The sequence below is a fragment of the Pogoniulus pusillus genome, chromosome 14, assembly GCF_015220805.1.
Source record: "Pogoniulus pusillus isolate bPogPus1 chromosome 14, bPogPus1.pri, whole genome shotgun sequence".
In the NCBI taxonomy this organism is placed as follows: domain Eukaryota; kingdom Metazoa; phylum Chordata; class Aves; order Piciformes; family Lybiidae; genus Pogoniulus; species Pogoniulus pusillus.
Window position 1 is genome coordinate 7,467,540 of NC_087277.1, and position 16,616 is coordinate 7,484,155.

At 45.3% G+C, this 16,616-nt stretch overlaps 1 protein-coding gene across 1 annotated transcript in view; it reads right to left on the reverse strand.

Annotated features, from left to right (window-relative positions):
- Positions 1–289: 289 nt before the first annotated feature.
- The window catches only part of EXT1 (exostosin glycosyltransferase 1), a 191,826-nt gene continuing 175,499 nt past the window's right edge, over positions 290–16,616 (reverse strand). The window contains exons 5-11 of the mRNA XM_064154185.1: positions 15,677–15,809; positions 14,238–14,356; positions 13,434–13,529; positions 10,312–10,401; positions 5,989–6,149; positions 4,846–5,017; positions 290–726 (exon numbers count right to left, since the gene is read on the reverse strand). Of these exons, the coding sequence (XP_064010255.1) occupies positions 541–726; positions 4,846–5,017; positions 5,989–6,149; positions 10,312–10,401; positions 13,434–13,529; positions 14,238–14,356; positions 15,677–15,809 (957 nt within the window). The 3' untranslated portion in view covers positions 290–540. The remainder of the gene's footprint in view (positions 727–4,845; positions 5,018–5,988; positions 6,150–10,311; positions 10,402–13,433; positions 13,530–14,237; positions 14,357–15,676; positions 15,810–16,616) is intronic.

Genomic DNA, 16,616 nt, shown 5'->3' on the forward strand with positions numbered 1-16,616 from the left:
TTTTGGTTCTGAACCTGCCGCGTTCTCTCCAGATGAGATTCAAGCACTCAGCTTTGCAGGGGAAACAAATGAAAACTGCATTGACAATCAAATGCATGAAAGAAAGGAAGAAAGGAAGGAAGGAAGGAAGAAAGAAATGTCAGCTTGGAAATATTCACAACCAACACAATTTTGATTAAAGAAAGAACTCTGTTTTTAATAGGTTTTGTTGTGGTTTTTTTTTTTTTCTCTCTTTTTTTTTTTTTCTTTTCCTTTTTGATCATTAAAAAAGTTTAAACCTGCATAGCAATCATTTCAAAAATAATTATTTAATGTTCCATAATGAAACTGTACACGACCTAGTCCCGAGCGACAGCAGCCTGCGGGGCGGTTCGACACAGTCCGGGGCAGCGCAGGGCTGGCGCTGGGCTGCCGCTGGCCGGGGTGCGGCGCTGCCTGCGGGCAGCGCACTCTGGCTCCGCGCACCGGCTGCGGGCAGGGCAGGGCAGGGCAGGGCAGGGCAGGGAGGGGCGGCTCAGGGGGCCCCTGCGGCAGCGCTCCTCAGAGTCGTTCGATGTCTCGATACTTCTTCCTCAGGATGGAGACCTGGTCTTTGAAGAGGACAGGGTCGAGCCTCATCTGCGAGTGGATCAGCGGCATATAGCCAAACCAGCTGGCAAAAGTGTTCATGCAGCTCTGCCGCTGGGCGAAGTGGTCGGGGTCGGCCCAGCGTGAGGCCCGGGATGTCTGCGGGGAGAGGAGAGAAGGCATCAGAGACATCCCGGGGAGAGGAGACCTCAGTCCTTACACAGCAAAATGAATCACAGAATGGCAGGGGCTGGAAGAGACCTCGAAAGATCATCTGGGCCAGTCCCCCTGCCAGAGCAGGATCACCCAGAGCAGATCACACTGCAATGCATCCAGATGGTTCTTGAATTCATCTCCAGAGAGACTCCACAACCTCCCTGGGCAGCCTGTTCCAGTGCTGTCACACTCCCAGTGGAAAAATTCTTCCTCAGGTTCACATGGAACCTCCTGTGCTTCAACTTCCACCCACTGGCCCCTGCCCTGTCACTGGGCATCACCAAGAAGAGCCTGCCTCCATCCCCCTGGCACTCAACCCTTACCTATTTATAAACATGAAGGAGGTCACCCCTTAGTCATCTCCTCTCCAAGCTAAAGAGCCCCAGCTCCCTCAGGCTCTCCTCATAAGGAAGATGTTCAACTTCCTCAGAGCTTTTTGTGGCTCTGTGCTGGACTCAGGCAGCTCCCTGTCCTTCTTCAGCTGGGGGGCTCAGGACTGGACACAATACTCCAGATGAGGTCTCTCCAGGGCAGAGGTAGAAGGCAAGGAGAACCACAGCTCTTCTAATGCCCCCCAGAATGGCACTGGCCCTCCTGGCCACAAGAGCACACTGCTGGCTCATGGCCATCCTTCCATCCACCAGGACTCCCAAGTCCTTCCTCCCCCTTCACTGCTCTCCAGCAGGTCAATCCCTAACCTATACTGATACATGGATTGTTCTTTCCCAGGTGCATGACTCTACACTTGCCCCTGTTGAACCTCACTAACTTTCTCCCTGCCCAACTCTCCAGACTTAGATGGGCTCTGAATGGCAGCACAACTCACAGCAAGTGATGTTGGGAAAGGGTGGGCAGAGTGGCACGGGAGGCTTGAGAACACACTGTTCTGAGGTAGCTGAAATCTGCCGGGTGGGGGTTTCAGACCAGGAGTAGACACCCTGCCTGCAGCAGGAGCTGCCAGCGGTGAGCTGGCCAGCCTGACTCTGAGAACAGCAGTGCAGCATGGCAAGCTGAGCTCAGCCATCAGCCAGCTGGAGCTGGAGCAAACCTCTGAGCAGGCCTCTCACAGTCTGCCACCACACTACTACCTCACCCCATCCCTCAAACTCTCAAGTTATTTGAGAACTAGACCAAGTCCTCAAAATCCACCAGGCAAGACAAGAAGGCCACCGCTTTCCACCAGAGGTATACATCCAGGCACAGCCCAGCTGTTGCCCGTGGCCTTCAGACATCAGAGGAAAACACAGTTGCAAGCATTACAGTTTCTCATGTCAAAAATGCACTTTTTCAGTCCAGATCTGCAGAAATTCATACATTGATAATTCCAACTAGTTTATAACAGAGCAGCATAAGCCCCCATGTGCTTGGCATGACTCATACACGCAGATGTCCTGCAGTGAAATGCAGGAATCTCACTGGCTGAGACCAGTGCATGAGACAGTACTGCCTTATGGGTGCTTCTATGCTGTATCACACCAAGCTGACCTGAGGAAACGAACACAGTCTTTGCATGCACACATGCAAAACACTGTGGCTTGATTTTCCCGAGTTCAGGGGCACTTGTAATCCCTATGAATGTCCACTGAAATTCAGCACCTCTGGGAACACAAGGGAGTGGGACATAGAATCACAGAATGGCTTAGGTTGGAAGGGACCACAAAGATCATCCAGCTCCAACCCTCTGCCATAGGCAGGGACACCTCCCACCAGAACAGGTCACTCAAGGCCTCACCCAACTTGGCTTTGAACACCTCCAGGGAGGAAGCATCCACAACCTTCCTGGGCAGTATCTCCCTTATGAGGAAAGGATGAGGGAACTGGGTCTCTTTAGCTCGGAGAAGAGGGGACTGAGAGGTGAGCTCATTAATATTTATAAAGATGTGAGGGGCGAGTGTCAGGAGGATGGAGCCAGACTCTGCTCAAAGATGCCCAATGACAGGACAAGGGGCAGCAGGTGCAAGCTGGAGCACAAAAGGTTCCATGTGAACATGAATAAAAACTTTTTCACTGTGACAGTGACAGGACACCGGAACAGGCTGCCCAGAGAGCTTGTGGAGTCTCCTTGTCTGGAGACATTCAAAACCCACCTGGACGTGGCCCTGTGTGACCTACTGGGGTTGGACAAGATGGTGTCTCAAGGTGGCCTCTTCTCCCAGGTAACCAGCAGTAGAACAAGGGGACACAGTCTCAAGTTGTGCCAGGGTAGGTATAGGCTGGATATTAGGAAGAAGTTCTTCACAGAGAGAGTGATTTCCCATTGGAATGGGCTGCCCAGGGAGGTGGTGGAGGCACTGTCCCTGGGGGTCTTCAAGAAAAGCCTGGCTGAGGCACTTAGTGCCATGGTCTAGTTGATTGGATAGGGCTGGGTGCTAGGTTGGACTGGATGATCTTGGAGGTCTCTTCCAACCTGGTTGATTCTATGATTCTAAGGTCCCTTTCAACTCCTCATGTTCTGTGATTCTGTGATAAGGCCTTAACAGCCTGGAAGCAGTTATTATTATGTATCTAAAACACATACATGAAGATAATGAAACGATTGTTTCAGATAGAGTATGACTGCATTTCCCTATAGCATGTATGTAGCCACTACAGAGCAAAAGTAAATACAGGTTCATAAACTCTATGTTCATCAAAACATGACCAAACAGATCAAGCCAGGGACTTGCCAAATGGGTGTGGTGTCATCCTTTCTCTTTGTGCAAGGCCTGTCCAGTTTAGCTTAGGTGCTAAGCTAAAATGTGCATTGGTTACACTGAGCCACTAAGGAGCTAGCAAAAGCTTTTTGCTAGAGGCTTACAGCAGCCACTCTGGACATTAACAGTGAATTTCCATGTGACTATTAATCTCTGTCACAACACTGGGGTTATGCTAATTTTTTTATTTGTCTTTCAAGGAATTATGAAAATGCTCCCTTGTATTTCCCAAAGCTTCAGGAACAACTTGCCTTTAGGAAAGAGTAACAGCTACGTCTGACTTAAGCCACCCATGCTTCTAAGAAGAAAAATGAATGTTCAGAGACTTTGCCAAACAAAGTATGGCCCTGTGGAGTGGTAAAGCTCAAACTGGAAGCAGTAAGTACTTTTTTGGATGTCACCTTCTTCTCCACAGAAGGTCTCTTGGCTACCCACGTGAGTCAGAACTGCTGAGTTATTGCCTATACCTCAGGGGAAGGCACAGTGGCATACAGATAAGGGATTGTATGCATTGGTGTAGCCACTCACCAGTAAAGGATCAAAGCAATGCTAACAGAAGAAAATGTGAGGGGGATCCCTTCTTTCTCCTGCCTTTGTAATGGTGGTACTGTTTGTAGTGCTGATTTCACTTGGCAGCACAGACTGGGAGGCTGTTCAGGACCTGCAGGTCATGTGCTATTCCTCCCATTGCTTATTCACACAGGCCATAAGAAAAAGTGCCTCCCAATTACCATGCATCCCTGTTACAAGAAGGTAAGCTCCACTTTTGCAGTGAGACAGTGCTTCTCCAGTAGCTGGGAGAGGCTCCAGAATAAGTATTTCATGGCTGCTAGTGAGTGATGGTGTCATCATGGGACAAAAAGCCACATGACTATTACACATTGCCTCTGTCGTGACAGTGTGATGTCAGCACTTGGATCACACTGCACACTTTAAAACAGCACAGGGATAGCCTGGGACATAATACTCATTCAAAATAATTACAAATGGAAAACTTCTCTGCAATTTACTTCTACTTCCAGCATTCCATGACTAGGTCTTAGGCCTAGAATATTTAATCTGAAGCCTGGAGTTTAACTGAAATTTAGTCACCACAATCATCAGTTCTGGGAGATAAGAGATCACCATAAATAATGCTGTGTGAGATAACTATGACGAGATGCTGTCACATGCAGTAGATGTTTGCCACTTCTCCTTTCCTATTTCCCTTGTTGTAATAAACATATCTAATGGCTAAAGTCCAAGTTCTGCTAAATTAAAACTGAAAAGAAAAAAATAGAACTGTATCACTCTGTAAGCCTGATCTAGGAGTCAAAAACTTAGATTATCAACACCTCCTGACTGTTAAAACATACTCTGGATACATTACCTGTCCCATCATGGTCTCCTTATACTGTTTTTTCTGTGTTACTTTGATTGGAGGCAATTTTGTCACGGCTGACACCAAAAAATTCATTAGAATGTCCTCACAGTTGGCCAGTTGGTCCACCATATTCTTTAGGCTGGCAGGCAGGTAATGAGTGTACAGGTAGTGATAATATCTGGAAACCAAGAGCAATGTTATTAATAAAAGTCTCTGGGCTTTCAGGGATAACAAACTCCAGGAAGTATCTCTTTCAGCTGAGACACACATTTTGAACTCAACTTCCTCTCTTCTGTCTTATCTTCCAACAAGAAGAAAGAACAAATCAGAAGCTCACCAAGATAGTACTTAATGTTAATGGAGAAACAAACTCTATGCCTTTTTTGTAACTGGGTTGAAAGAAATAATGCAGACCTAAGTATCAAGGTAATGGAGAAGTAGGAAAGTAACAGACAATGCTGAGGAATTCATCCTCCACCTCTTCTTTCAAAACTGTTCAGCTGGAGAGAACTCTATTAAACTGGCCCTCTATCATCCTTGTTGAAATGATCCTCTTTTGGGTCTGGATCATCCCCTAGGGCCTGTCTTCTCTTTTGTGAGGATGGGGATTAGATACTCTAAAATTTGCTTACTTTCTCCTAAAATCTAGAGAGGTCTTTGGTCTGCTAAAATCCTAAGCAACAGGACTTCAGTTTTCTCCCTGCAATATGCTCATCCATGACACATCCACTGTGCTGCAATTCTAGAATAGCCAGGAGACTTTGTAGTCTGTAGCTGTCAGCCAACACACAGCCAGAGCTGGTCTGGAAGTAGCCTCCTTTCTGCTATGCTACAGGCCATTCAGTCGAGCAGTTTAATGAATTCAGGAACTCTTTGAAGTGTGCAATTCCTGATGTTAAAAAGAGCAGTCCAAGGGCCTCAAAATGCAAGTGACTTCAAAGAGACCCAACCAGAGCAATAATGGTTACCAGATCCCCAGAGCTAAACAAAGAACTTAAATTATTACCCCATAAAAAAGTAGACCCATTTATTATCTTCCCATTTTTACCCCTCCCCGGAAGAAATGTTCTTCACACACATCCCCCTCTGCCCCATCATTACTAGTTTGTTTCATACAGAAAGATGACAGCAGATGCTTGGGGTCCTTACTTGTGGTAAATAGCAGCTCCTGTCAATACCATGGAATAGTCATTAGTCCATTTGGAGGTATACCCCCACCTCTCCTTAGTGTTGTCCCAGAAGTGACTGCGAGCAGGGTAGCCTACAATCCTCTCTGGAAAACTCTGCCAAACTGTAAAGGCAAAATCCACCTGCAGAGAAAGGCACAGGCCAAGTGAATACCCAAACTGCTTCCAAAAATGTCAACAAAACAAAATATTACCTTGCCACTATTTTCAAATTCCAACTCTTGGAACTGTTGCAAAACACTAATTCCATGTATTCATCAGTAAATTTAACTGACTGCTTGACATTTTACCCTATAATTATGTACATTTTAATGGTTCCTGTTAAAGGGAGTCTAAAGCATCATGGTATTACATTAACATTTTCAAGCTTGCCCTTTAACATATCAAACCTTTTCAAGTTACAGGAAGAATGGGTATAGGTGCATGTATTTATACTTAGATGCAATACAGAGTGGTAATAGTTATGTGGCAAGCTGAACCTTTTACCTTTTGCATATCTTTGTGCATCTCAACTACCATTTCAGTGCTGTCAACACAAAGCTTGGAAAATCAGGAGTCAAATACCTTAAATTATGAGGGTGGCTGAGTGAGATTAAAACAGGCAATCAGTGCATTTATATTGTCTATTTCGAGCTTCTGAGGAGCAGAAGCTACTTCTACTTCTAAGACTATATAACTAAGAGAATTAAACATATAGCTTTAATAAAGAGGTAGCTAATGGTCTCCTGTATCATAGAATCAACCAGGTTGGAAGAGACCTCCAAGATCATCCAGGCCAATCTATCATCCAGCCCTATCCAATCAATGAGACCATGGCACAAAGTGCCTCAGCCAGGCTTTGCTTGAACACCTCCAGGGATGGTGACTCCACCACCTCCCTGGGCAGCCCATTCCAATGCCAATCACTCTCTCTGGCAACAACTTCCTCCTAACATCCAGCCTAGAACTCCCCCACCACAACTTGAGACTGTGTCCCCTTGCCTGGTAGAAGAGACCAACCCCATCTGACTACAGCCTCCTTTTAGGTAGTTGTAGACAGCAATGAGGCCACCCCTGAGCCTCCTCTTCTCCAGGCTGCACACCCCCAGCTCCCTCAGCCTCTCCTCACAGGGCTGTGTTCCAGGCCCCTCACCAGCTTCGTCGCCCTCCTCTGGACACGTTCCAGTATCTCAACAACTCTCCTGAACTGAGTCCAGAACTGAACAGTACTTAAGGTGTGGCCTGACCAGTGCTGTCGTTAAATAGCTTTAGGAGCCATTTACATATGGCTTATATACTTTAAGAAAAATGCTGGGTACTGTACGAGCCACCAGAAGATTTGAAATGCTGATGATAGTGAGGTTGTTAAATGTTTTATTGTTTTGCCATAGCTATTTTATTAACTCATATCTCTGAGAGCTGAAAATGTGACAGGTCATTGCTATGCCAGGATCCCACTGAATAAATCTGGCTGATAGCAGGAAAGGGGCGACTGGAGTAGGCTGCAGAAAGCTTGTCAGCGCTAGATTTGAAAGGAGTTTGGTGAAAACTGGAATGATTTTTATCACTGTGGAGTTGGTTGGCAGTCCCCCCACTTCAAGTCAGATTTCAGAGCTCAAGCTAGACCAAAATTTTCCAAAGAGCTAAAGACAACTCTTAACTGTCCCAGTCAAACACAGGCAAATGAGGGCTTTGTTTCTGCACTGCACTGCCAAGTTTCCTCCAGGACCAGAGGGACCTAAAACTCTGCTCGCACATGCTGGAAAAACCTTCCATGAGCCTAGCCAAAGTCAAGGGTGTAGAGGTTAGATAAAGAATAGCAGCTCTCAGAACGGCCACATTTTGTGTGATTACTGTCAGGCTTCTCACATTTACAAGTGTTTTTGTGAAACAGAGGAGTCACACATGGACTGGAATACAAAGTTAGGCAGTGGTTATTTTCTTTCGAGTTGTTTCAAGGAATTTGAGGCCAGCTAAAAAGACAATGTGCACAAACCAGTTACTGTTGTGATACTTCTGATCTCATCCAAATCAATACCACATGAAAAAAGTAAAGGGTTTTGTTTTTTTCCTCTGTAAAGGCCTTTCCCATAAAACGTGGCATCTGTTTTCTTTAGAGAAGTCTGAGCATCTCAAATAAATAATAAAGCAGCTCCAGTCAGTGCCCTCACTTGTGCTTTCAAGTGTCTGTCCTTGTACCAGAGTGATGCACTGAAGCAACCACCCTAAGAGAAAACTCCTTTTATTAAAAGAACCCTAACAACAGCCCTCACCCTGTATCATCTCCAGCAGCACTGTTACTCGGCTGACCAGCAGGAAAAGTCAAGCAGGCTGCCAGTGACTGAAGTCCCTGCATTGCTTCTGACCTGTGCTGATTTCTCATTACTCCCCAGGCAAACACTGCCCTGTGCACGTGTAACAGCTCCTCTCGCACCAGCAGTTTCAGACCCTTCTGCTATGGATGGAAACCCTCCACTATGGACAGAACAGAGGATGCTCCTGGTGTGACTGTGCCTCCCAATGGGAAAGCAGCCATGTCTGATCATGATTCTAAATTGCCTTCTCTGGGCCCTGAAGCTTTGCTGCCACGACCACCCATGAGCAGCTAGTTTCAAGGGAGGTTTCACACCATTCGTTTCATGTCAGTGTTTCACCAAACTGTTCCTCTGCATAAGCCATACAATGGAGGAAGTGAAGTAACAGGAAGGCTCCAAGTTCCTCACAGGGAGCCACCAAAGATTGCTGTTGACCCTGGCACCCTGGCAGAGAAGTGTCAAAGCTTCAAGATGAGTGCTAGCAAGAGATAGCAAACTGGTTCTATCTGCAGCACAGTGGCCATGGGGCACATAGAGCCAACGGAAAGGAAGAAGGCACAAAAAACTCTGTGTGTGTCATCTCACACAACAACAAATACCTGTAAAATACAGCCAAGCCAGATGAGAAGCACTATTTATTCCATATGCATTCCAGAAGCCTGAATGACCCTAAAGTTTGGATGATGACTAAATACCAGTCAAAAAACCCCAAGCCTCCAAATTCTCATGGAATTCACAGGCTGGAGTGCTGTAAGTACCATCTTGGTGCAATGAATTTCCTGAGAGGTCTTACCATGGGCCCCTGGGCAGCTGTGCTAGGACCCTTCATCCTGAGCAATAACCTATTTAGTAGGAACTCCATCCCTAGAATAAATGCCTTTTACTGGTTTGGGTTTTCTTTTTTTTTTGCCATGCAAGGCTTTGCACATGAGTGCCTTGGCAACAGCCATATTCTTCCTCACCTGACTGAAATTACTAAGGTGCAGTCTTGGAATATTGGTACCAACTAGGTTCAATGTCAACTACTTCCATTTGTGCAGCAGAAGAGAGCTACTATGCTCCTTCTGGAGCAGTCTAACCCAGCACAAGGAACCCATACTGGGGAGAAATAGCAGTTGCAATCTCATCCATTTTGAACAAATTCAGTGACATCTTAGGGCACACAGCAGTGACTAATATTAGGTATTTCATCACTGACATAAAAGCAATGGTAGTATCATTGAACTACTTCCACCACCACTGACAAAAAGTGTTTGTAATAAAGGTGAAGAGGGGAGAAGAGAATGGCTGTGAACATGGGGGGAAAACAAAGGGCAACCAAAAGAAAATCGAGTTTTTCAAGCTATTCCCTGGCCATCATTAATAATGCATTTCCCAAATATTGCACTCTATATAAACTGTCATCACTTTCCCCTGTGGTTCTCAGGAAGAGGTTCCAGAAATCAATACTCATCCCAGTTGTAAAAATTAGGTTTCTACAGTATTTTTCTTTTCTTAGTGCTATTTTGCTCTTGGCACAAACACTCCCAACAACTAAACTAGCAAAGTTCTCCAATTTTATGGGGAATACAATGGTGCAAGAGCATTCCTCAATGAAACCCTACATTAGGGTGGCAACAGTGCTGTTTGGAGTGACAGCAGTCCCCTGCTTCTGCCACCCCTTCCTTCCCCACCTACACCCTGCTGATAACATGGGGGGGAAAAAGGCTTCTCCAATCGGAATAGTGAGAGCAGAGTATTAAAGCTGACTGCTCTTGGATGCCTGCACCCGCCAGCAGCTATGTTACTAAAATAATGAAGAACAGAAGAACCATATGCTAATGATGAGCCAATTAACCAGGGCAAAAAGCTCCTCTGAAGGCAGGCAGTGGCAGGGTTGCTGGAACAAGTGCAAGACGCTGAATGTGAGGAGGAAATCTTACAACGTTTGCTGACTAGCAAAGCCAAGAGAAGAGCCTGTCTGCTGTGCTCCCAAGACAAGAGCCCCTTACCTCAGTGGTTGAAAGCACGGTGTCCTCATCCAGGCTTAGCACTGCGTCTGTCACTATGTTGTCATAGGGTAGGAAGCGACTGCTCATAACCTGTGGGTATCCAAGGCAGGAAAGGGAAGGAAACAAAAAAATCACTTGAAGCACTCATTCAAAGAGAAACACTCCGTTTTATTCCTTGCTCTTATTTCCTCTCGTCTGAGGCACATCGCATATCTCTACCAGATGGAAAGGACACTTCAACCCAAGAGTGAAAGGCTATCATTTTCATCACCCCAGCAGTCAGTCTACATCTTCTATCTGAGGAGTAATTTCTGGATAGAATTCCCTGTTAGGAGCAGGCTGCTTTCCTTTTGTAACAAACTGCAATGATCCATACTGACGATCAGATGTACCCGCAGCTTTCTTTGGGAGGATGTTTTACCTTCTAGCTAGCACTGTCCCTCTGCTTTTCTGTGAGGTGAGGATCAAAGATAATGAATGCTGAGAAGGACTTTGCAACATTCATAGGGTTACACAGCTGGGAAGCCAAGCAGTCCAGGTTGTGTGTGAAGGATGTTTTGCTACCTAGACGGCTCCCCTGTAAGTGGTACAACTCCATCTCTCTTTATTGCTGTTATATCCACAGGGAGCTGCTGCCAAATGATGCAACACTTTCCACCAGAAAAGGAGAATGTGCTAAAGAACTTGGGTGTCAGTTGAGCTTCACCTGCATCATGAATTACATTAGCATTAGAGCTAATGTAGCATTTTAAAGTCACGCTCTTAAGTGACATATATAAAATGTACAGCTAGAATAAGCTTTTAAAAACTGTGGCAAGGCAGTTCTCAAAGTAATAGGAAATATATGGGAAAGTGGGATCAAAAAGATGACAGCAAGAAATGAGAATCCACATGCTTTCTTTAACAGACTAATTAGCACCTTTTGAGAACTGATGAATAGTAACAAGGAGACAACGCTGATTGTTTCCCTCATACAGCCTGGATAGTTAGCAGACTTCTTTTCCAATTTATTATGCCAAGAAACCACTACAAAAAGCAGGTCCAGTAGGAGGAAATCACTGACTGTATGGAAACAAGGACACAGAGAACTTTCACTTGTCCCTCATAATGGGGGTAGTCAGTTCCGCATCCCCTGCAATCTGTTTGGCAGCAAGACTTTGGAATCTATGCCTCGATTCAGGGAAAACTGGGCCTCCATAAGCAGGATATTCTTGGTGACTGTCTGGAGAGCATCTCTTCATCACTGTGGTGGCTTTGGTCTGGGGAGGCAGTGGCTGAGAGGAAGAGGTGATTTGTCAGGGGTTTACAGTTTTGCTTTGCTTACACTAAGGTAAACCAGAGCAAGCAGCCAGTGGAAGATCCATGTTCACATCCAGGTTCTTTTACAGACCACGTAAAGTGTCAAATAGTACAACAGCCTGGGCCACCCATCTATTTGTTTTTGCAGTTAAAGTTCCCTTTTGTAAAATGAGTGTGATAAAATATCTGGATTTCACAAGGAAAAGTGAAGGATAGGTAGAGAACCATAGAATCAACCAGGTTGGAAGAGACCTCCAAGATCAGCCAGTCCAACCTAGCACCCAGCCCTAGCCAATCAACTAGACCATGGCACTAAGTGCCTCATCCAGGCTTTTCTTGAACACCTCCAGGGACGGTGCCTCCACCACCTCCCTGGGCAGCCCATTCTAATGGGAAATCACTCTCTCTGTGAAGAACTTCTTCCTAATATCCAGCCTATACCTACCCTGGCACAACTTGAGACTGTGTCCCCTTGTTCTACTGCTGGTTACCTGGGAGAAGAGGCCACCCCCTGCACAGACTAACCATGCCTGCTTTCAGTTAAGTCTGAAGATGAAGAGCAGTTCCTTTATGCAACCTTTGAATCGCACTGCTCGGGCTCTGCAAGCTTTGTCCAAACAAACAGCTTTTCCACAGAAGAAGCCATTTGGCATATGTTGGGATATTAGAGGGAAGAGACTGTCCACTATAAACACACTTTTGTGTACTCAGGAGACTCATTTGTAATGTAAACATTGCCTGGGGCCAATTTCTCCAAACACCGCAGAACTGGTCAGAGGTTTTCTCCTCTATCTCACCTCCGCGAGTTCTCCAGAAAGAAAGAAAAAAACCCACAACGTTACAAAGGCTCAGAAATCACTGCAGCCTTTCTTGGCCCGGGGGCAACTCTCCTGACTCTGTTTACATGGCTAGCTAAGGCCACAGTCATTAGCTGCCAACCTTGCAGAGCTCTCACTTTCCTCTTGTTAAGGTGACTGGGGGAAAAGACTAAAGGCAGGACTATAAATTCCAAATAGGATCACACAGCCAAAGCAACTAAAAGTTCTCTTGACAAATACAGAGCTCAAGAGCCAGCTGACAGAGGAGACTGCAGAGGGGGCCAACCCAAATCTTTCTCAGCCAAGAGTAGGGAGGCAAGAAGTCTTTCTTTTCCCAGGCCTGCATTACGGAAAGGAGTTGTCCGCTTCAGCATGGATTTTTAAAACCACCAAAACACTCTTCTCATCTGTTTCAGCTTTGTGGAAGTGTGAACAAAGAAGTCTGCTGCACAGCAAAAGACAACACGACATGGTGGCTTTGTTCCCAGGCAAGTGTCCCTTGGCCCTTCCTTTTTGTTTTTAATTTGCCTGGTAGGATCCCATCGCTGGCAGCAGGAGCTTACAAGGCCGTGAGAGAAGGCGTTTTTCAAAGGCAAGTTAAGACCATTCATTCTCCTGTCTTCCTCTGCTTTTGGATCCTCCACTGACCCACAAGCCTTGCACCTGACTGCCCAGGCGCAATGAATGCAGACACGTTGCTGCTTTCATGCACACTTCCAAAGACAGGGGCTGGCAATACCTACTCCCAGGGCCACTTTTCAAAACCAGGTCCCACCTATGAATCTTGCATCCAGGGCATTAAGTGCCACGCTGATGGGTTTTGAGTGCATGGAGTCTCTTGCATGAAACACAAATCTGTCACCAAGTTGGTATGAAAGGCCAAGGAATAGACAGGAGTTGTCATGCTGTGGGAACTACAAAGCTTTCATCAAAGAAGTTGGTAAAAGAAATTCTGGTCCCACTGGAGAATAGATGCAATCTTTTACTATGTTTTCCTCCACCTACCTTACTCTCTCCTTCAATGACTATGACAGGCACAGAAGTGGCAGGCCAGCGGTGCTTGGCTGGGAGGGGTTTATCACAATTCCATAAAACAATAATCTGAAAGAGGATATTGGAACATGATCAGAGACCTTTGCAGCAATGCACTCCCAACCCTAAGGGCTCAGATCTCCAGATAGGCATGTTAAATTCAAGTTAGGAGTTTCAAAATCAACAGCAATGATACAAATCCATATAAAAATAACACTTCCTACAGTAATCTCACCCATCCTGATTATTTACAGTATATATCCTCTCAGGCAAACATAGCCTGGACAGGAATTCAGGAAGTCTCTCTCTCAGCCACGTCGTACGGATGTCACTGATTTGCTTTGGCTCTCACTAAAGGCTAAACCATTTGTGGCAGTCCAGTGCAAGAGGGTGCTCCTATTTGAACCCCCCAGGGTCTCTTTCAGATAAGCCAAAATCCAGGCATTGCTGAGACTAAAGACACAGCAGGAGGAAGGAATATCACATAGGGGCTCTTGAGGCATGGACATTCTTTTGCAGTTTTGCAGCACACACAATTCTGATGTTTGAAATGGAGTTGTTATTTTACCTGCCTCATGAAACAAAGAGGTTTAATTACTGTGTCTATTCCACTCCCACCATGCTGCATGCAGGAAAAAAGTGATAAAAATCTCAGAGAAAAGAAAGTTAAGCCAGAGGTGTAAACAGGACTGAGAAGATCTCAAGACAGTAAGTTCCTCACTCCTGGGATAGTAGTTCTGCCTCCCTTATGACCGACAGTCAAACAGCACTGCTTACCTGTGCACAGTACTGGGACTTGGCTACAGCGACCAGGAGTTTGAGCACAGGTTGAGACTGGGAAACCAGGGGAGTTACTGCATGGATAACGGCAGTGAACGTGGAAAGAGGCTTCAGACCTGAAGTGAAGAAACCAGTGTTCCACAAAGACAAAATCGCCACTGTTAGTACAGATTAAAGGACTCTGGAGATGGAAAAGCAGTCTGCAGTTAATGCAAACCTTGGCATGTTGTTTTAGGCCCTCTCCTTTCCTCTCAGACACGAGGATACCAGATGCTTCAGAGGAGATCACAGTTGCCTCTAACTCCCACACCCTCTAAAGTCCCTGACTCCAACACAGTTAGGGCCTTTTCTTACTCACTATTTGCACAGATGTCCTGCAATCTCTTTCTTCCATCCAGTTCGCCCCACAGATAACACTGACATCCACTTGGCTCTATCAGATGTCTTTCTTGACACGGGCTCTGTTTTGCTGCCTGGCTATGAATGCTCAATGTTTTCTACAAATTACCTACACAACTTCCAGAAGCCTGTTCAGTTTCCTCAGTGCCATTACACTGCCAGACTTTTTTTCTCTTTCTGGGTCGATCCTCATCCACATGCATCTTCAATTACCTCCTGAGCTGAGATAATTCTGCTTGCATCCTTGCCTTCCATTCTGGTATTTTTGTCTTGCTATGATTTCCTTTTCTGCCTGAAATAACAGATCTTACTGACATCTACCCTTCATTACTGCTCTTAAGCTCATCTAAATTCATCTGTGTGGGGTCATAGTCATTTTTCATCAAAATCTCCACAGAAACCTTTTTTTCCCTTTCTGACATGGTAACTGTGAATTTTTAGCAGGTAAGCCATACAGATCCACACAAGTGGGATGGCACAGGCTGAGCCAAAAGTAGCAGCAGTATGGTAAGCAGGATCACTTCAGCCTGCAGGCACACTCCCCTGCAAAACTCATAATTTAAGCTCTGCTTTAGGAAGAAGCCATGAACCTAAGCTCTATTTATTCCTTCTAGTGGGATCCATATGAAGACACAGCACAGACAATAAATCCATACCAACTCTGCACTCCAATAACAAGTGTCATGTGTAAATTACCCCTTTTCCAATTTGCCAAGCACAAATAAACAAAGCAAGCAAAAAGCTATTCCTCTTATGTCTCCTTAGGCCATGAATGGGTCAGCAACTCAGGCATTAACTACTGGCAATTGAGAAGTATGAAGGGACATATTGCTTTTAAAAACAACATAGAGGCACATGATGCGTGTTGATGAGTCAGACATTCCAGTGGACAGTGGAAGAGTGAGGCAGGACAAACAAAAGGCATCCTTAACTAGAAATGAATGGGAAGTCACTCTGCATATGCTCCTCAAAGGCCAAATTCCCAATTTTCCCTCTGACTTCCAAATAACACCGGATTACAGCAAGGATTCACTCACCGAGATTAGCATAGTAGTAAGGAAAATCTCCCAGATATGAGGAATATTGTGGCAGTACAAATAACCCTCCAGGATGTTTGTTCCATATTAAGCTGTTACGTGATATGTGCTTAAATATTCTGTCCTGAATAATCTGCAAAACAAGAGAGGCAATGACTCTTAAACAGACTGTAATGGCCAGCAGAAGAAGGCTTCGGGGACCGCATCCGACTGAAATCATCACCCGTTTTGCAAATAGCTGAGGCACACAAATTACTCGACATTCCTGCTTAATCTCTTAAAATGTCACAGCACCTGCACACTCTGACACCTCCTCAGCAGCTCAGGCTTTGTGCAGCAGGCTTCAGAACACCTCATTAGTCTCGCTGGACACAGGGACCTTGCAATTCATTGTGGTTTGTATTTCAAGTTAAATATTTTGCCTATTAGAGTACCTTAGCAGTCGTAAGCCCGATTAGTTCATTGTCAGTTTTAGTACCCAGAACTCACAGAAGATAATTATTTGAGGATGGCATTACATAGCTAGGTATTATTTTGAGATAATTAGAGCATTCAGAAGCACAAAGACTTTCAGCAAATCAGGCTGCACTAATTATTCATTTTTGCTTAATTATAATGGGATATTAGCATTCCGATACATCGCCGGTCCCACATCTCAGTGCCTTGTTGGATGAAACAGAAAGAAGATCTTTTGACAACTGCTGTCAGTCTCTGTAGAGGGTCATAAGCAGAGATTCCTAGATTTTTAAGGTCAGAATAGATTGCTAGGACATCTACTTTATCATCTAAAATAGCATGAGCCACAGAAAAGATGCAAGTCTGTACAGTTAATAGGTATTTATAAAACTAATGGCAGTTATGCACATCAGATGCCTGCATGCAGGAACCAGGATGGTTCTTATACTGATGGGAGCTTCCTGCAAAGGTGTAACAAGATAGG